The sequence below is a fragment of the Diabrotica undecimpunctata genome, chromosome 4, assembly GCF_040954645.1.
Source record: "Diabrotica undecimpunctata isolate CICGRU chromosome 4, icDiaUnde3, whole genome shotgun sequence".
Lineage (NCBI taxonomy): Eukaryota > Metazoa > Arthropoda > Insecta > Coleoptera > Chrysomelidae > Diabrotica > Diabrotica undecimpunctata.
In genome coordinates, this window is record NC_092806.1 from 18,045,977 (window position 1) to 18,068,092 (window position 22,116).

Here is a 22,116-nt window from a genome sequence, read left to right on the forward strand (position 1 = left end):
GATGAGCTACAAACATTAGTGGAAAGAGAAGTGAAGCAAAATGAATTACTTAAATTATTGGGAGATTTCAATGCCAGAATAGGAGACGAAGTAATACCAGGAATAAAACAGAGGTTTAATGAAGGAGTTATCAATGAAAACGGAAAGAGAATGGTGGAATTCTGCACATCAAACGAACTAAAGATAACCAACACATTTTTTGATCATAAAATTCAACACAAATACACGTTTGAAAATACAAGAGGACATAGATCAACTATAGATTATGTGGTCACAAACAGAAATATTCACCATAAACAGATAGTGGATGTGAGAAGTTTGACGTCACCCAATGTGGGAAGCGATCACTATTTGGTACTTGGTAAAATTAGATTCAATGAAAGATGGAAAGAGAAGCTTAAACAAACCAATTCAGAGGAAATAATAAAAATAGAAAATTTAAGAGATGACTCCATAAAATCATTATATCAAAAAAGGCTAGAACAGAAAATACAAATGGAGAATATCGAAAATGAAAGCAATGTAGAGACTAGCTGGAGAAAACTTAAGAAAAATATTCTGGATGCTGCCCGAGAAGCACTTGGAACGAAAATAATAAACAAAAAGTGGTCAACGAAAACACCATGGTTTACACTAGAGGTTAAACAAAAATGTCACCAAAAAAGAAAGCTTTCCTAAAATATAAGTCAGAAAAAACGAATGAATCATATGAAGAATATAAAAGAATAAGAACTGAAACTCATCAAATGGTAAGAAAAACAAAAACAGATTACTGGGAAAGATTTACAAAAGGACTAGAGATGGATTTCTATAGACAACAGAAACAAGTATGGTGCTTCATAAGACAACAAAGAAGCGAAATGAAAGAACTTTGATGAAGTTGAAATAGAACACATACAAGAGGATACATGGGTGGCCTTCGTGACAGAAAGGTTTAAAAAACAAAACGAAGAACCTTTACCAGAAACGCCAAATATAATAACTGAGGAAAAGACCGAAATCTCCCAAAACGATGTGAAAGAAGGAATAAACAAATTAAAAAACAGAAAGTCACCAGGAGAAGATCAAATACCAAATGAACTCTTAAAATATGGAGGTGATCACCTTGTACAACAACTGCAACTTCTTATTAATAAAATAATCACCACGAACAGAATACCAGATGAATGGAGGAGAGCGATCATGGCGATGTTCTTCAAAAAAACGAGATAAGAAAGACCCCAATAATTATCGAGCAATAAATCTATTAAATACAACACTCAAATTGACAACAAGAATAATAGCGACAAAAATAAACGAACGAATATCTCTGCGAGAGGAACAGCAAGGATTTCGGACAGGAAGATCATGCACGGATGCAAACAAGAGCAGATAGGACGAAAACACAAAGACTACTGGAAACAACAGAAATGAAAGTCTTACGAAAAATAACAAACCAAACTCTAAGAGACCGAGTAAGAAGTGAGGAAATACGAGCGAGATGTGGTATAGAGAAAATAAACGCGTGGACCAAAAGGAGAAAAGTGAAATGGAATCAACACATCGAAAGAATGACAGAAAATAGAATAGTACAAATAGCAAGAGACAAATCGCCAAATGGAAGAAGATCATTGGGACGACCGAGGAAAAGTTGGTCAGACAGCGTCAATTGAGGCTAAAAACCGAAATAAAACAGGCATTAAGCCTATTTATAAAGTAGGAAGAAGAAGAAGAAGAATAAATGTCCATCCTTCAGATAACTATCTGCCAGATAGGAAAATATTCATCTGGGGGTGAAAAGACCGGCTCTTTCATGGAAGAAGTTTATTATTTTAAAAATTTAATTTTTAACTCTTTTGAAAATTTGTTGATCCTAAAATATTGACGCTCGCCTCAGCATTTTACTATTAAGAAAATTAATATAACGCCAGTTTAGAAGCTTCGCTTAAAAAAATCCAGAGCACACACAAAGGATAGCTTCCTAATCCGAAGACAAAATGCAAAAAAATTGTAAGAGTGTTACAAATACTTAAAACTGAACTGAAAAGTAACAGATAGTTGATACTGCGAGACAACTTCATACATAGAACCTAAAAAGTAGATACATTTTGCGAGGTACATATTTAGAATATTATGTCAATGCTATAGATAAGAAATGTTAAGCTGGTTCATTTTTGTATGCGCCAATGAAAATAGATAAAAATAAACTCTTCTCATAGATAAGGATTTTAAATTGTTAAAAATATAACTGTATACAGGGTCTTTCAAAAAAAGGTAACCCCGTCTCTAGGGTAGGTAAAAAACTGAAAAATAATTGGGGTTTGCTTTGTAAAAAATTTTTGTAACGCCATCCGTTTTCAAGATACAGGGCGTTGAAGAAAAAAAATTTTACGCATTTTTTACGATTTTGCCAAACTACTGGCAACATTGTAATGAAATTTTATACGAATATGTTTTGGAAGCTGATACATCCCATGAATTTGTTTTTATATCTGATTCTCATAGAGGGCGCTAGTTACACGGATCGTACTAAGTATTAGTCAATATAACTTTCAAAGTTTCAAGTAAACTTAAACATCATTCAATTTTACACGAAAAAGGTACTCTTGGTAAAACTCGATACTGTGTACCGTTTTCGGAATATTTTGATTTGAAAATTATGAATTAATAATTGATGCTGGTATAAAATAGTTAGTAATTAAACAAAACTCACAAGAAGAAAATTAAATTAATGACTAAGAACATAATTGTGAGCGAACGTGAATTTACCTTTGTAGCATAGACTTTTTCCTTAATATACGAACAAATTGGGTAGTACAAAGGGTTAAAATCGCATGACCGAGGAGGCCAATGAATCGGAGCTTCTGCACCTCTACCAATCCATCGATTCGGAAAATGATAACTCAACCAATTACGACACCTTCTATCAAAGTGTGGTGGAGCTCCATCGTGCATAAAAAATAAAGATCTTCGCTCGTTTAGCGTTAAATCTTCTAATATCACGAATAAGGAATTGTTTAAAAAATCAAGATACATATCACCATTTAAATTTCCAGGTAGAATATGATAACCTATTAATTTGTTACCTAAAGTTGCTGCCCAAACATTAACTTTAAATGAGTGTTGGTAATGTGATGCCCTTTTGACTCGTGGATTCTCATCACACCAGTAGTGTGCATTATGAGAGTTAAACATACCTTGTCGCGTAAAGGTGGCCTCGTCCGTAAAAAGAATGCATTTTAAAAAATTTGGATTGTGGGCTGTCCTTTGTTGCAATGTTTCACAAAAATCCACTCTAACCGGTAGATCATCTGGCAAGAGATCTTGGACTTGTCTGTAATGATAAGGATGTAATTGCTGTTCTTTCAGTATCCGCCAAGTACTTGAAGAAGAAGTATTTGTTTGTCTTGCTATATTCCTTACGCTAACTGTTGGATCTTGATCAAGTAAATTTAAAATATTATTTTCTTTATTAATTGTTCTTGTTGTTCTTGGTCTACCAGAATTTACTTTATTTGGTCTCACATTCCCAGTTTCTCGACAACGTCGTTCAACGGCTCTAAATGTTTTTTTACTTGGTAAGTTTCTTCTAGGAAACTTTTCTGCATAACGTGTCACAGCTGCACTAGAACATCCTAAACATTCGCCTAAGGTTAATAACATGTCAGTGTATTCAACATTTGAGTACATTTTGATTTGATTTTAAAAATAACAAGGTTTCAAAACTCTAATTATTGTTGATTTATCGTAATAACAATCAATAAATGTCAGATTTCCATGGCACACTTGGAGAAAATAGAAGTATACCTATTAGAACTTTATCATTACTACCAGCATCAATTATTACTTCATAATTTTCAAATCAAAATATTCCGAAAACGGTACACAGTATAGAGTTTTACCAAGAGTACCTTTTTCGTGTAAAATTGAATGATGTTTAAGTTTAGTTGAAATTTTGATTAATAATTATACTCTTAAAAAAGTTATATTGACTAATACTTAGTACGATCCGTGTCACTAGCGCCCTCTATGAGAATCAGATATAAAAACAAATTCATGGCATGTATCAGCTTCCAAAACATATTCGTATCAAATTTCATTACAATGTTGCCAGTAGTTTCGGCAAAATCGTAAAAAATGTGTAAATTTTTTTTTTCTTCAACGCCCTGTATCTTGAAAACGGATGGCGTTACAAAAACTTTTTACTAAGCAAACCCCAATTATTTTTCAGTTTTTTACCTACCCTAGAGACGGGGTTACCTTTTTTTGAAACACCCTGTATACTACAAAACAAATCCATTAAGAGCGTAGGCGCGAAATTTCGGGCCAATGCTTTTTAAATGCATTCATTTTTTTCGAATCCTAAGAAAACTAAGAAATATTTTTGAAAAATTTAAACGCAGAATAAAAGAATACATTATTACTGAGGGCCGAAAGTCCCTTAGAATAAACAAAAAGTTTTTTTGAATGAGATATTTGAAATTAAAAATCACACTAAATTTTCCCTTCTTTTTCACCCCTGTAACTTATTAAAATAAACATTATAGAAGTTTTCAGGGGCTTTCGGCCCTCAGTAATAATGTAATCTTTCAATCTGCATTTAAATTTTTTATAAATACTTATTAGTTTTCTCAGGATTCAAAAAAAAAACGAATTCATTTAAAAAGCATTGGCCCAAAATTTTGCGCCTACGCTCTTAAGACTACAGGTTTCTCTACTACTTGGTATACTTTTTTTCTGTTCCGAATCTTGTTTTTTGTGTTGTTTGTTTTTTGTCTACTTTTACACAGTTTATAAATGGTAAATCAGTATAATTTTCGATATTTCTGTTATTTGAACATAGTTTATAGCAGGATAGGTTTCTGTGCCATTTTTATGTAAGATGGCTTCCATTCTTGAGCATTGAAAAATCAAACTGACAAGGGAAAAATACGAAACGAAATAAAATGAATCGTAATACTTGTGAGCTGATATAAAAAAAGGTAGATAACAATATTTGGACATGCAGTGAGGATAACAGCATACAAATTTACCCAGACAGATATTAGAGTGGATTCCATCGAAAACAGAAGGTTTATAAACCCACTAGAAAGTTGCGGCAACTGTTCAAAGAGGCACCAATCTCAGAATTCGTTAAGACTTCGATGGGCTGGTATGTAGTGAGAATGAAGACCGAAAGATTGTCGAAAAGAGCCCTAGATAGTAAAATTCAGGACACAAAATCAAAAGGAAGGCCACGGAAAAGGAAGGAGGATGAAGTGGCAGCGGACGTGCAAAATTTGTTAGACGTGAGAACCTGGAGAAGATCGGCGCGGGACCGGTAAGGTTGGAGGCATAGTTTGGATGAGGCTAAGGCTCGATTTGGGCTGTAGCGCCATTGGAGAGAGAAAGTTGGAGTGATAATCAATAAAGTAATGACAGTAAGGAACTGAGTATAGGAAATATTTAAGAGTAAGAGAACATTAAACGATCGTCACTTTTACATTAGGCAATCAAACAAGTAATATAAATATACAACATTATATAACTTTTAACATATATAATAGCGATAAAATGGCGGAGAACTGGCTATAGTCACCGTTTATTACAATCCCGAAGAAACCAAATGCCCAGATCTGTGATGACTACCGGCTTATAAGCTTGATTATTCATGTCACTAAAGCGTTCACTAAGATCATTCATAGAATATATTATAATTGTGAGTCAAATATCGATAGATCGCAGTTTGGTTATCGGAAAGCACTTGGAACTAGAGAAGCAATTTTCGCTCTCCAGGTGCTTATACAGCGGTGTAGAGACGTTGATAAGGACGTGTATTTGTGCTTTGTGGATTTTAAAAAATCATTTGACAATGTCAATCATGAACAATTGATAGATATTCTGCGAAAGACAGGTATTGACAACAAGGACATTCGAATTGTGGTAAACCTATACTGGGGTCAAACAGCAAGAGCAAAAATTGGCAACGAACTCACTGAAAGGAGGCAGATAAAAAGAGGTGTCCGCCAGGGGTGTATCTTATCTCCACTCATATTCAATATTTATTCCGAGGAAATATTTAACAAATGTATGGAATATGCAAATGAGGGCATAAAAATAAACGGCGAGTTAACGAACAATATAAGATATGCCGACGACACGGTGATCCTTGCCAGTACCATAGACGAATTACAACAGGTAATGGAAAGAGTTTATTCAGTTAGTGAGGAATACGGCCTAAGCCTCAACTTCAAGAAGACAAAGTGGATGCTGATAAGCAAAAAGCAACAACCTGCTCGACAATTACGGATAAGTAACATACTAATTGACCATGTAGAATTTTATGTGTACCTCGGCACCAACGTAAATGCAAAATGGGAACAGGCCACAGAAATTAAGGCGAGAATAGAACGAGCTAGAGCAGCATTTAACAATATGAAAAAGCTCCTCATAAGCAAGGATTTGTCCCTTCCCTAAAACTACGTCTAGTTAAATGCTACATTTTTCCGATCTTACTATATGGTATGGAGGCCTGGACGCTGACAGAACGCTCACGAGAAAACTAGAAGCATTCGAAATGTGGGTGTGCCGACGCATTCTTGGTATATCCTGGACAGAACATGTCACCAAAATAGAGGTACTCCAAAGAATCGGAAAGGAGAAAGAAATCGTAAGCACAATCAAACAAAGAAAGCTTGAATATCTAGGCCACATATTGAGACACGATAAGTACCGTTTACTGCAATTGATTATCCAGGGGAAAATAGACAAGCGAGGGTCAGGCAGGAGAAGACACTCGTGGCTCCCAAATCTGCGGAAGTGGTTCGGGCTCACATCGGTCAAACTATTCAGAAGCGCCGCAAACAAGATGATATGTTGATAGCCAACGTTCGCAACGGACACGGCACTTAAAGAAGAAAAATATAAATATTTATGTCAAACTAATATCAATGCTTATAAATAAAAACATTAGCAATAAAATTATAAACATAAGACAAACGTTATGTTGGAACCAGAGTGTCATAATGCAAATTATTTGGTTGAAGAATCTGTGTGATTAATATCAATGCAGACTGATTTATTTGTTTAGTCTAGCGACTTAAACAAAAACTACTATTTTTACTACAAAAGTAAAAATAGCTGTTATTATTGCCAACCTCCGTAGGGAGACGGCACTATGAGTAGAATCAAACAAGTGCCGTGTCTGGAACAATGTTTGAAATGTTCAATCGATATACACTTAGTATAAGTTTGATCACGAAGGCGCTCCTAACTTGTTTAAGTTGCTTACTTTCAGATATCAATATGTTAAGGTTGAGTTGAGACCATCAAGTTCAAGTATTCGGTAGCCTATTACATGGAGAGTAAAGGTTTGGATTATCAGAACAACATAAAAATATAGAATCTTGGAAATATGGTGATGCCGCCTGCTACTAATGATAACATTACGTCGTGTTAAGTTAGCATATCCACTTTATAAGGCCGAATTCAGACCAACACTAGGATTTATTGCTAATTTATAACGGAAAGAATAAAATTATTGCCGTTTCCGAGAAATAATGGCTATGCTAACTTTACGGTAAAGCTATATCTCGAAGAAAATCTGCATATTTAGAAATTTTATACGAAGACAGAAATAGATATTTTTTCATACATCAGGCAAGATCGAAGGAAGAAAGAATCCTAGAAGGTCATGGATGTGAAATCTGAAAGAATGGTTTGTTTGCTCTACAAATCAGTTTTTTTAGATCATCGGTAAATAAGCTCAAGATAGCCTTGATAATTTCCAATCTTATATCCCCTTTACATGCAGCCATTGCTACTGCTACTCGCTTTGCCCACTGTCCTGCCCGAAATAATTCCACGGCAGCATTTAAGGCAAATAACTGATTACATACAGCTACGACAGTGCTGCATCAGTGTTACCATCAGCAATGGAGGGCATAGAAATTACTGCGGCGACAGCTCTGTATGTTTTCAAGTTTACAAAAAAATCTTAGTTTTAAAAACGAATGAGGTAGAAACAAAACGTCGATGTAAAAAAGTCTTTTAGTTGGATAATAATCTGAAAATGGCTTCAAACACTTTTTTTACAGAGGAAATACGACAAACTTTTTCAATGAACTGACTTGTAAGGAATCCGGAGAATTTTTTAACTTTTGCAGAATTTTACGCATAGATTTTGAATTTTTGCTTCATGAGCCCATGATAAAAAACAGACTAATGTAAGAATTCCAATACCACCAAAAATACGCTTGTCATTACGATATTTGGTCACTTGGGATAGTTACCAAAGTTTGCATTATTTATTTAAAGTTGAAGTTTGTAAAGCAATTAATATCGTTTTAAAGGGTCAAATTTAAATTTAGGACAAACCGTATCGGGTACATTGTGCTTTTTTTCGTGGTCTGTATTCGTGAAGAATCCCACAACAATCTGTCACTAGCATATAGCTCTAAAAACTTCAGCACTTGGTCATTGCTCCACTCAACCATAGTTAGCGAAAAATTTACAGTCAACAGCATACAGCATTACAGCATATAAACAGTCACTGTCACTCGCACTGCAAGTACTTTGATTTCCGTTAAAAAAGCCGCAAACGAAGGAAGCCTACGACAGCTGCAGTGGCATGAGTAATGCTCAAGCTGCCAACTTCCCTGCTCAATTCCTGGCTTACTGCCACGGAAGTGAGCTGCATGTAAAGCGGGTATTAGATAAGAGTAGCAGAACAAGAAAATATTTTTAAATTTAAAAAATAGTAAATTTTTATGCATTATTAAAATGGTACATTTCTTAAGAAAAATTTAACTATTACGAAAAACTTACGAAAAAAACCTCATCTGACAAACTGTAAGTATTTTACACGCGAATGCTGAAATTCGACGAATTCAGCGAGTTGTGGAATTCAAATGCCCATAGGAATTTTTACAGAAGTTGTCAAGGACCGACTACTAAATTAAACTCGAGGTTTCAAAAGACAAAAAAGTGGAAGACTAGTTACTATCCAAATAATAGATCAACAATATCCAGTTAATACAAGTTAGTGATCTAATATAAAGGTGGGTACACATATGCGAGCCGAACTGTTTGCGAACTGCTCGTGAGCTGTTCGCGAAGAGTTCGTTGAAAATATGTTTATGTTCAGGCTATCCAATACCCTAAGTATCTAATAACAAACTAAGAATTAATTTACTTCGTTATTTTAAACATTTCGGTATTTTGTTTACATTATCTGTTATTAATTTCTCTCGTTACTTTTGAATAAGCCGCGCTCGTTCAGCAATTTTGTTTAACCGAATGATCTCATCGCACACTTAGCAGAAACAATTTATAGTCTCGAACTCCGTCCAAATTTAACTGCGAACATTCTTTGTGTTCGTCCCAAAAACCGACAGGCTGTGGTTCCTGACGAGCAACGAATGAACAGCTCGCAAGCGGTTCGTCCCGTCGTACAAATTAACGAATATAGCGTTCACAAACGGTTCGCGAACAGTTCTGCTCGCATATGTGTACCCGCCTTAAGATATTGGTAAGTGATGAAGATACGGTAACTGATGTACCAACCATGTACATCTGAATAGACCAGAGAGGTGACGATTTTCCTAAGACACTCTTTGATACATGTTTCTAACTGATTTTATAAATTTGGTGATAAAAGACAGCTAAAAGATAAAAGCTAACCAAACCTAAACTAACCTAAATCTGCTATCAAAGCAGTAATTTTATGTGCGAAGTCGTTAAGAATAAAATGTTAAAATATTTCATTTTAAAATCTTCAATTTTTTTTCATAAGATAACATATTTTGTATAACTATGGCAACACTGCTTAGAGTTACTCTGCTTGAGCACATAAAACGGTTGTCATTATTAGTGTCATTTCTTGTTGTTTCATGCTGTATGGCGGTGGCTTTTAAAAATAAGACCTATTTTAAACGGAAATTACATAAAAAAGAACTTTTTCCAGACAATAAAAATCATTGTACAGCTGGTTCCTAAAAAAACTGATATGACTCTTAAAGCGTATTTTGTAGAAAATTGAGCAGTGTATTTTTAAGGATAAATACTTATTATTTACACTGTCACTGCCAAATCTCAAAATTTGTCAGGTAAATTATTCTGTTGAACCTCAAAAAATTGCTCCACATCCTAGCAAAGAACTAAAAGCAAAAATTGTAACGAAATTAGAAAATGGTTGGTCACTATCTACCGTAGCGAACTATTTTAACGTAAGCAGAACCAACAGATTTTAATATTAATAAAAGATGGAGAGAACGAGAAACTCTCGAAAGAAAGCAAGGCTCTGGTAGACCAAAAATATCTACCGCTCATGAAGATCGTACGCTTTTGCAGAGATTAGAAGAGAATCCCTTTGAAGATGCGAAAAATGCAAGAATTATGTCACAGTTTCCGGGAAGAAATACAATAACTTGGCGCAGAATTAAAGCATCGTGTCTTAGGTACCTAACTGCAGAAAAAAACAAGCTCTTACACCACCACAGAAGCAATCAAGACTTATATTTGCTTTAAACTATCAGCTACAAAATCAAGATTTTTGGGACAGGGTAATCTTTACAGATGAGGCAGCTGGTCATTTTAGCACCAATGTCTAGGGATGGATTTCATCTAGAGAAATGGGAATGGTATGGTGTTGTGTGGCAGGTTTGTTGGGCTGGCTTATCTGAATATTCTAGAAAACATTATGTTTCCCAGTGTAGAAGTGTTCCCAGTGTATACAGAAAATAATTTTATCCTCCAACAAGATAATTGTCCTGTTCACACCGCAAATATAATAAACCAATGGCTCCAGAATAACAAAATCGAAACCTTAGCATAGCCCAGTTTTTTTAGAAACCAGCTGTACAATCATCAGTAAGTAAAGCAGAATTTTGCAATAACTGTTAAGAGAAACTTCTTGAAATTGTTATAGCTGAATAAATGTGATATTGTCCCAATTATCACGCGAAATTGTTTTTTGTGCATTTTTAGAAAAGTTATTAATAATTTTCAAAACATCGACTTTTGAAGCTAATTATGCAACAAACTAACAAAAATAATTTCACAAACTCTTATTTTAAAGGATTTTCTAGCTATTTCAGTAAAATTGTGTTTTCTGTATAATTCACCTTAATATTTAAAATAAAATAACGATTTTTTGGTTATTTATAAAGCCATAATTATAATGTCAAAAAAAAAAAGAAAAAAATACTCTCAAAAAAGCTTGATGCTCTGGAAATATAAAAAATTTCTAAAATTATTAATTAATTTGCATAAATCTTTATAAAAAAAAATAAAATATGGATGTGGAAATCGCATAAAATATATACCAAAATTAAGCTGTCTACTAACTGTCGGCCACCACCATGCATTATACATTTCATTGTATACTAACATTAACATTGTTCGTATGTAAATTCAAGGCCACCGGCAACTCCAGTAAACGTTTTTCAATTGTCTCTTCCATCTCATTAAAACGTCTATAAAGAAGTGGCAACAGCGTCACCTCCTTGTAGCACGTATCGCAAAAGTTTCTTATAAATTTCTTCGATATTTTCCGCAGAAGAATCACAACATCGACTGTCAAACCCGCACAAAAAAAGTGTATCTTTCGACCACATAGTTCACATTCACAAAATTCTTTACTTTTAATAAAATATTCACCACACTCCAGGCATTTGTCTTCCATGGTTTCGTGATTTTTTTAAAATCCGGTTCTGTACTAACAACTATTTCTTTATCATGTGTACGTCTCCGTTTTTAAGATCATAAAAATAGCTGATAAGAAGAGTATGTTGAATACGAGTTTCTAATTAACGTATATATGGGTATTTGTGACTAATGCGTTGAATACGGGTTAAAAAGTTGTGCGTTATTCGAAAATTCAAACGGTAATTGAGAATCGCACCCAAAATTGGAAACAGATAAATAAAAAGAGACAAAATCAAGGCGAGTCGTTAGTCGTCCATTCGCTCACATTTTGCTGATTGAATACAAATGAGAATTTCGAGAAACGAGATATTTTGTTCACTATGCTTATGTAATATTTATAGGTTATAGGTACCGATTATTGTAGGAAGTACGTGATATAGTTATAAACTGAGTTCAGTGGGTGGGTGGGAAAAAGAGTATTTGTACCAAACAAAATGTAAAACCTGTTTCGCTTAGGGCGAAGAGGTAGAGTTGTCCTTTTTCATTTCTTGGGTAGTCAAATGATAAAAATAGATCTTCCCCTTTTAAATAAACTGAATTAAGTTTGTTGAAAACACCGTGAGGTTTTTAAAAACTATTTATTGAACTGTTACACTTAATTACTTATATACATTAAATAATTTACAAGTGCTCTAATTCACAAACCTCTAAATAACAATAATCGTAATAACTTCTAATAACAACTCAACAACTACAACGACAATAGCCCGACTTAATAACTTAACAACGACAATGGCAATAGCGACAATTATTCCTAATGCTAAGTATTTATAGTTTTTCTATAATAAACAAATAATTCTAGAATATAAATATGTTTATAATAATTTGGTTATTTTTATATATGATAAGATTGTTATTCTTCGGAAGATTCTTGTTTATTCGGAAAATACCGTTTCTAGAACATATAGGGTGTCTACATAACTCCTCCCTCCTTAAGTTCGGAAAATAAGGTTTTCTTATTTTGCGATGCCATGGGACGAAGTTCTTGGCCAATTTCTTGATTTCTTTTCTTCTTACATTTGTTTAAGTTTGGTTTAATAAATCTAAAATAGCTAAAAACAAAAATGATAATAAATATGATTATAATAATCACAGTATTTGACCATGGGTGACTTCTTGATACTTCTTGAAGATTTGAAGGTTTCATGTTTCTTGCCATGTTCTCCAGTTGTTTTATTCCTTGTACATCAATTTCTTTAATATGTATGGGTGGTAAATTATCTTTTGCTTGACTTATTTCAATTTCTGGTAACTCGAATATAAGTTCTTCATGTACTGTTCTTTCTGGTATAAATTCTTTTTCATTAATCTCTATTTTACAATTTTCAAAGTTGATAACTGAAGGTTTGATAATTCTGTAAATACCATTATTTTCACATTGTGCTCGAATATTTATTGGCTCCATGGGTAGCACCATTAGTTGATTTGAATTAATTTGTTGAATATCTGTTTGGGTTAGATTCACTTTTATACTTTGACATTTATTTTCACCATTTTTTATTAGGTTTACTATACAGGATTCAGCTTTTTGAAGAGATTGTTTTTTACAATAGTAGTAATTTTCGACTTCGGGGCATCCTTCATTTGTTGACCATTCTTCGTAAGAGTTGATTAAAAGGAATGGGTATTGAGGAATAATTATTTGGTTAGAGATCGGAATAGGATATAATTTGAAATATTTATATGTATCGGAAATTAATGGAACATAAATTTTAAATAATATTATTTCATTTTTAATTATCACTTGTGTCGAAAATAAATTATAATAATTCATAAAATTATTAAGTTTAGGAAGTTTTGATGAATCATAAGTTTCAGAATTTAATATTAAATTTTTTAAACTTTTTGGCTCAATGATTGAATTATGTAATATATTTAATTTTGCAAAGGATATAGCAATTTCTATATTATTAATGACATTTTCTATATTTCTTAAATGATAATTTAAATTATCTACCATCATCATTAATGGAAATATATCTTCTATTGTAAGAATTCTATCGATTGTATTTGAAATTGATCTAATTTGATTTTTTAATATTTTTTGATTATCAGAAAGTATTTGGAATGTTTTTGTATATTTTTCTGATAATTCGAACAATACAGTTTGGAATTTTGTTAAATCTTTATGTAGTAACATATCATTGTTTGTTAATATTTTAAAATAGTTTTTTATATATAGTTCATCTTCAGAGTCCATAGTTCCGAAAAGCCATTTTTCTACTTTACCGAGACCGTTTATTAGTCCTCTTTTAATTCTTTTTTGTTTTCTAGGTTCTATATAAGATTCTAATTTATTTTTAATATTTGTACTTAGGCTGAGACCATTGTTTATTTTGATGGTTAATATAGTTGTGTAATTATTATTTTTATCTTTTTGAATCTTCCTTAAACTATTTAATTCATATACTATTTTATTAGTTACGTCATATATATTGCTAATGTTAATATGATACATAAATATATGTTTATTTGTAATAATCTTACAATTACCTTTTTGTACAGGTAATATTGGGTTTTTTAAGTTTGTTATTTTCAAACTTATTACTTTAGTTTGTATATTCCATATTAGGAATATTACTGTTATCAGCATGAACCTCATGTTCTATTATTGGATGAGTATCTGAAACAAAACGTTGTGGTTTCAGTAATTTTAAATGATAAGTTTTGTTTTCTGTTTTAATTTTATTGTCACTTACCAATTCTGGTTTATTTATTTTAGTGTATCGTGGTGAAGCTTTTTCTTCTCTGGGATCAATGTATTTTTGTCTATATAAGGGTTTTGTTATGTCAATGTTTAAATCTGTTTGTTTCTTTTTATTCAGTTTTGTCAAAGTTTTTGTCTGATTTGTTAATACTTTTTCTCTAACTTTTTCATTTAATATATCTAATGTTTCTGAATGTTCTTGAATATATTGTGAAACTCTTTCGTTTTCATTTTTCTCAAAAGGATCTTTATAATCTAGTTGTCCTCTTAAAATTTGAAAGGGTGTATAATTTGTGGCAGAATGTATACTATTATTGTATGTTAGTATCGCATAATTGATTAAATCTTTCATTAAAATAGTTGGTTTTTCTTCTTTAAGAATTCGTAGTGATTCTATTAAAGTTAAATGGAATCTTTCTACAGGACTGTTGCTGTTTGGATTGTAAATAGTAGTATAATGTATTTCTATACCATGTAATTTACAAAAATCTTGTAATACATTATTTCTAAATTCTGTACCGTTGTCGCAAGTAATTTTTTGAGGAATTCCATAGTGGCTTATATAATGAATAAATTTATTTGTTAGTTCAATAGCGTTTTTTGAGTTTATAGGATAGGCTTGCGCGAATTTGGAAAAACTATCTATTATTGTTAAGAAATTACAACCGTTGAATAGGAATGTGTCCATATATAAATGTTCTAATGGATTTTTTCCAATAGGGGTTGGTTTCAGTATCAAAGAATAAGGATGTCTCTCATATTTTGATTTTTGACAATAATCGCATGAGTTAATATAATTTGTAACATCTTGGTCCATGTTTGGCCAATAAAAATGTCTTTTAAGTGAAATTAAATTTTCTTTTATTCCTCTGTGTGTTGTTTTTGTTTCATGATAGAATTTTATTTTTTCTTTTTGTTCATCTTCGGTTTGTACATCTGTGACCATTAAATTTGAAATTACCAACGAAAATGTGTTATGTTTAAACTTTTTTGTCATGTAGTTAATAAATGGAATTTTTAAATCATCATTTTTAAAATGTAAACAAAAAGTGTTATGTGGTTTTATAGTTTCTCTTATCAATTTAATCCATTGTTCTTCTGTCGAAACTTTGGGAATATACCAAAAATGTCTATTTTTATCAAATATTTTCTCAAATGAATGTTTAACATTATTATCTTTGTTATTTAAAATTATTATTTGATTTTTGTAAGTATTAATACTTTTTTCTGTAAATGGAATATTGATAATTGGATCTTCTTTATTTGTATGTATTGTATCATTGTCAGATTCTTTGAATGATCCTGGAGTTTCATTATTTGGTGGTATTATTATGTTTTGTAAGATTTTTATCCGTGGTTTTTCTTTTTCTTTTGTTTCTTCTGTATTTGGTATGATATCGTCTAATATATTCTGATCTAAAATTGGTAGTTCATATGTTTCATCTACAAAATTTTCTAATAATCTTTCATTGTTCTCTTCATCATCGATTTCTGCTATTATTGAATAATTATCATTTTCTATATCTTCCTCTTTTTTATCAATATGATTAATTTCGATGCTTGACAATGCATCTGCATTTTTATTCAATTTTCCTTTCTTATATATTATTGTATAGTCAAATTCTTCTAGTCTTAATCTCCATCTTACTAATTTTGAATTTGGTTCTTTCAAAGAGAATAACCATTGAAGGGGTTTATGATCAGAAACAATGTTAAATTTTGTTCCAAAAAGATAAGGGCGAAAATATTTTACAGCAAAAATAATCGCTAAGAGTTCTTTTTCAATTGTACTGTAATTAATTTCTGATTGATTAAGTGTTCTTGATGCATATGCAATTGGTAGATCTTTGCCTATAGGACCTTGAGATAAAACTGCTCCTATTGCAAAATTTGATGCATCCGTCGTTACATTGAAAGGTTTGGAAAAGTCTGGATATTGTAAAATTGGTTCATTTGTTAGTATGTTTTTGCATGTCTCAAAACATTCTATAAATTCGTTTGTGTGTTTTACTTGGTTTCCTTTCTTTAAACATGTAGTCAATGGTTTGGTTAACTTTGCGAAGTTTTTAATAAATTTTCTATAATAACCTATTAGTCCAAGAAATGATTTAACTTGTTTTTGGGTTTTTGGAATAGGGAAATTTTTTATAGCTGAAATTTTATTGGGATTTGGTTTTATGCCTTCTGGTGTTATTACGTGTCCTAAAAATTGTACACTTTTTTGTAAAAATTCAGATTTATCTAATTGTATTTTTAATCTAGCTTCTTCAAGTGTTTTAAATATTGATCTTAGGTTTACGATATGTTCTTGCAAAGATGTTGAGTATACTATTATATCATCCATGTATACTAAGCAACATTTACCAATTAAATCTTTTAAAATTGAGTCCATTACTCGTTGAAATGTCGAAGGCGATCCTTTTAGTCCGAAGGGCATTCGAAGGAATTCATATTTTCCATGTTCAACCATAAAGGCTGTTTTCTCAATAGAATTTGATTCCATTTCAATTTGGTGGAATCCTGATGCAAGATCTAGTGTTGTAAAATAGTTACAACGTCCTAACTTGTCTAAAATATCCGTAATGTTTGGAATTGGGTATTTATCATCAATTGTCTTTTCATTTAAATTCCTGTAGTCTACGACCATTCTCCATTTCTGCTTACCGGTTGCATCCATTTTCTTTGGGACAATCCATATTGGAGAGCTCCATGGTGAATATGATGGTCTTATTATTTTATCATGTAACATTTGTTCTACTTGTTTTTTAACTTCTTCTTTATGTATATAAGGGTAACGATATGATTTAGTATGAACAGGAATTTCATCTTTTGTTCGTATTTCATGTTTAATACGATATGTGAATGTCAGTGGTATTTCTTTATTATAAAAAATATTTTTATATTCATTAATCAATTTCATTAAAGCATTTTTTTCTTCTTTATTTAAATGTTCAGTATGTATTTGTGATATATCTTGGTGAGAAATATTCTTTTTCTCATCAGTTTTATTAAATATATTTTGATTTACAATTTCTGCATTAAAGCATTCATAATTTGTTTCATTAAATTGAGATATGGCACATCCACTTAGAAAGTTTTCATTAATTTTTATTATTTGTGATTTATCTGCGTAATTTAAAATTTCTAATTTTGCTACTCCGTTTTCTACATGTATTATACCACTTGGTATAATTATTGTTCCATCTTTATTCCGTATTTCTGATATGAAAAAATCTTGATTATTTGGAAGTGATGTTCTTATTTCTTTAGTGACAGCACTATAAGGGCTTAGTTCAATATTTTGATAGCTAAAATCTTTCCTATAGTGAAGGGGTATTTGTATATTATTATTATAAAGGCAGTTACGAGGAATATCAAGAGTAAAATTTAGTTTTTTCAGGTCTCTAAATCCTAATATTCCATCAAAATATTCATGGAAATTGAATAATATAAAATTTAAAGGTTCATTATAATTATATTCTTGTAATAATGGAATCTGTGCTGCTGCCGATGCAACTTTGCTACCTGTACACGTTAAGATTGGTGTTTCTTTTTGATAGATTTTGTCTGGAAAAAATTGTTCTGCAATTACGGGTCTTATTAAAGATATGTGACAACCAGTGTCTATTAGCAATTTCATTTTTGGGTATTCTAATTCTATATAGGGTAAAGAGTTTTGAATTTCATTATTAATTTCGTATTTTTTTAATCGTCCGTTTCTTCTTGATACGGAGGTTTGGGGTTTATCCTGGCATAGTGAAAATTTTCATTTTCAAAATAATTTGAACAACATGGTTGTTCTATCTCTTCTTTATTTCCATTTTGCATGTTATAAACTTCTTCTGCTTGGAAGTTTGCAGGTCTTGTTTGTCTAAAATGATTTGGTCTTTCATAGTTATTATTTCCTCTATATGTATTTGTTGTTCTTACTGACATTGGTTCTGGCTGATTAGTGGGTTTATAGGAATTTTTTGGAGAAAAAACATTTTTTTGTTTTCCAAATACTTGTTCGTTTGAAAAGTATTTCTTAGGAGGAAGTTGTCGAGGTTGAATATTGATAGGACCTCTTGGAAAATATTGTTGTTGGGAATGATTTTGAGAAAATTGTCTGAAATTAGGATTATAAGAAGGTCTAAAGTTTTGGATATAATTACGTGGAGTATATTCTTTATTTGAATGATATTCATGAAATTTGGGATTTTTATAATTTCTGGGTGTATTTTGGATATATTTATTTTCTTTAAATAAGGTATTTATTCGTTGATCTTGATAATAATTTCGATTTACTACTTCACATGCTTCATTTAATGTTTTTGGAGATTGTATGTTTAATAACATTCTTAAATTATCATTTACATTTCCTAATAATACGTCAAGTGCATTTCCTTCATTTTGTTCTATTAACATTTGCTTTCTGATTTGAGATAATTCAGGATCTGTATATATTTTCATTTCTAATTTTGATTTAATTTTCTTAATTTTTGATATGAAATCTAAAATATTTTCTTTATGATTTATTCTCATACATAAAAATTCTCTAGTCAATGTTTGTCGATCGATTCTATCCCCGTATTGTTCTCTTAACGCGGTTTTTATTAAAGGCCATGAATTTAAATCTGGTCTACACATTATAAAATTTAAAGCGTCATCTCTTAATTTTGACGAAATTACGTTAAAAACAAAATCATTAAGGCTATTATCCTCTGTAAAACCATAAGTTTGATAATATTTATCGCATCTAATTACAAAACTTTCTAATTGTGATATCTCTCCCGAAAATGTCGGTAAAAATTCTGCTGCAGTTTTTGCGGCATATGTGGTTGGTTGTTGGTTATTACTATTGATAGACATGTTTTCAAATTGTCTTGCAATTATATCAATATTCAAATTATCTTTTATATTTATCATAAACAAAGTTATTTAAATAATTTTCTTTAATTTATCCAATATATGGAACTAATTTCAAAACTTTTACTACTATATTTCTTTTCTTTATAGAATAATAATAATCAAAACTTTCACAAACTATTAACAATTTATTTTCGTTAAATTGTCTAGAATATGAAATAATATATATTCTTTTTAAACTTTATTTTTCAATTAATAAGTTACTTTCTTATACGTTATAAAATAATAGTATTTGAATGCTTCAAAAAGTTGCTAAAGCAATAATGCTATAATTCAACTAATAATACAATTCAAATATAAATATATCAAATTTTAAAGGATAGGACAATATATAAGGAATAAGTAACTCTTACTTACAGCGTATGTTCCGGGATAAATGGTTGAAACCAAAGCTTTATTCTTGAGCTTCCCAATTCTTATTTTTTCTTTGTATCTGGATTTAACGGTGTTTTTTATTCTTCTTTTCTTCTATCCTACTGACTGCGCCAATTAAGTTTGTTGAAAACACCGTGAGGTTTTTAAAAACTATTTATTGAACTGTTACACTTAATTACTTATATACATTAAATAATTTACAAGTGCTCTAATTCACAAACCTCTAAATAACAATAATCGTAATAACTTCTAATAACAACTCAACAACTACAACGACAATAGCCCGACTTAATAACTTAACAACGACAATGGCAATAGCGACAATTATTCCTAATGCTAAGTATTTATAGTTTTTCTATAATAAACAAATAATTCTAGAATATAAATATGTTTATAATAATTTGGTTATTTTTATATATGATAAGATTGTTATTCTTCGGAAGATTCTTGTTTATTCGGAAAATACCGTTTCTAGAACATATAGGGTGTCTACATAACTACTGTAAACAGGTTGCGTTCTGTGTTGTGAGCCAATAGGATAGGGGTGCGACTACGCACTTCGATAGTCCGGGCAATAAATGCAATAACTGAATTAAAAAACAAAGTAACAAAGATAGAAAATTAAAGACTTATGTCCAAAATATGTTAAAAAATATGGAAGACTAGACTGATTGATTTGCATAAAATGTTAAAATTTTACTATAAGATAGGAAGAAAATTATCTACCAAGTTTTGTAACATAGTGAAACAAAAATAGTATTTTATAAAGACAAATATAAACAAATTAGTACTAAACACCGGCTTGTTATATTCAAGAAACAATTATAACTATAACAAATATGTATTTACTCACCTGAAACAATTCAGTCTGCAAAGATTCGTAAGTAACAGCACCAATAGACGTTGATTGTGAATCCTGTTCGATGTCGCTCACTTGATCTTGAACTACAGTTGAACGTTCAAAACAAAAGATATTAGGTAAAGACCGAGTGGACATGGTATTAAGAGAAAAAGCCTTCCTCATGCCCAAACCGTTGCATTGTTTCGGCGTGCTCCCAAGCACTTGTTGCAACATGTTCGGATTGGGGGATAGGACGGTTTTTCGAAGGGAAGGGCTATTTGAAAAGGATTTATTTTTTAAAGGGGACGAGTATATAGGGATTGTACTACCTCGCATTAGGAAGCTCATTTCATCCAGACATGTGTTGTAGTCTGAAGAAAGGGAGTAGCGTTTGGAGAGCATTTTTTCCAGGCCCTGCTGTTTGGAATCCAGCAACTGAAATAGAGAGCATATTTCTATTTTCTTATGTTTACAAATATCTGTACAAATTTTTCATACTTGGATTTATATTATAATACAACAAGGATTGATTGTCCGTTAACTACATGCTTCACATAAACATGGATACTATTCGGTTTGTATGACTACGATAGACATAGCGCAAACTAGAAAATATAAGATAAACAACAGTCAAAACTGAAACCTAAAACGAACTAAAAATTGGGAGGATTTCACAATGATATAATTACATATAGTGGTGCAGATTAAAATGAAAGAGCTCGCTGCGATGTAGCTATATTAATAAACAATACATTGACACCTAGAGCAGAAAGCTCTCGAACAAACACGTTCATAAATAAACTAATATTGTCCTGAAGCTATTTTCTTGTGGAATTATAATATTATTTATTATCTTTAATATAAATTAATCATAATTCACAAAGATAATAAATAGTAAACTAATAGTAACAACAATATTCCCTCTCCCGGGGGAACCTGTAACTCCTAGAGAGCGTGTCCCCAGGTGACGGATAGGGGAATGTCAGATCCGGTTTACCGGTGGGTAGGAGGGAAATAAAATACCTCCTGTGGACCAACAGGTAGATTGCCGGTGTAAGCAATCCCCCACTTGCTAACCAATGGCTTCGGGCGGACGAGTTGGTAGGTGGTAGGGCTCTCTTTTGTCCTGGGGATGAGAAACCGGCCCCAAAGGCGGAAAAATCAGTAGTTTGGTCAACGGTATAAGAATATAGAAGGCAACGAGAAACCACTTTATTAAAGATCCCTATGGATATCTCTAGTACAATCATAATGGCTGTACAACACAACACAAACTCGTTTACTGGTCATGGACATCGGAGATCCGGCAAGAGAGGTGAGTCCCATTACTACAGGGCCTCCCGGGTCGTCAATACGCAAAATCCCTGTGAAATGCCCAATAACACACCTATAAGAAAAATCCACACGAATTGTCTGAAGAGAATATCCACTTGGAACGTTTAGACTATGGCTCAATCAGAAAAAATCCAATGCACAATAAAAGAAATGGAACGCATGGAAATAGGATAATGGGCACAAGCGAAATGAGGTGACCTGACTCAAGTTATTGTGACATACAAGAATACAGAGTATACTATTCAGGATCAGAAAATGGTAAATATGAAAATGGAGTCGGAATTAT

At 31.7% G+C, this 22,116-nt stretch overlaps 1 protein-coding gene across 3 annotated transcripts in view; it reads right to left on the minus strand.

The window, feature by feature from the left end:
• Window positions 1–22,116, minus strand: part of LOC140439257 (uncharacterized) — a 48,832-nt gene that overhangs the window by 25,382 nt on the left and 1,334 nt on the right. The window contains exon 2 of one of the 3 annotated variants that reach the window (XM_072529058.1): window positions 20,508–20,930. In XM_072529058.1, the coding sequence (XP_072385159.1) occupies window positions 20,508–20,897 (390 nt within the window). In that variant the 5' untranslated portion in view covers window positions 20,898–20,930. The other 2 variants (XM_072529059.1, XM_072529060.1) reach the window with 2 other exon arrangements.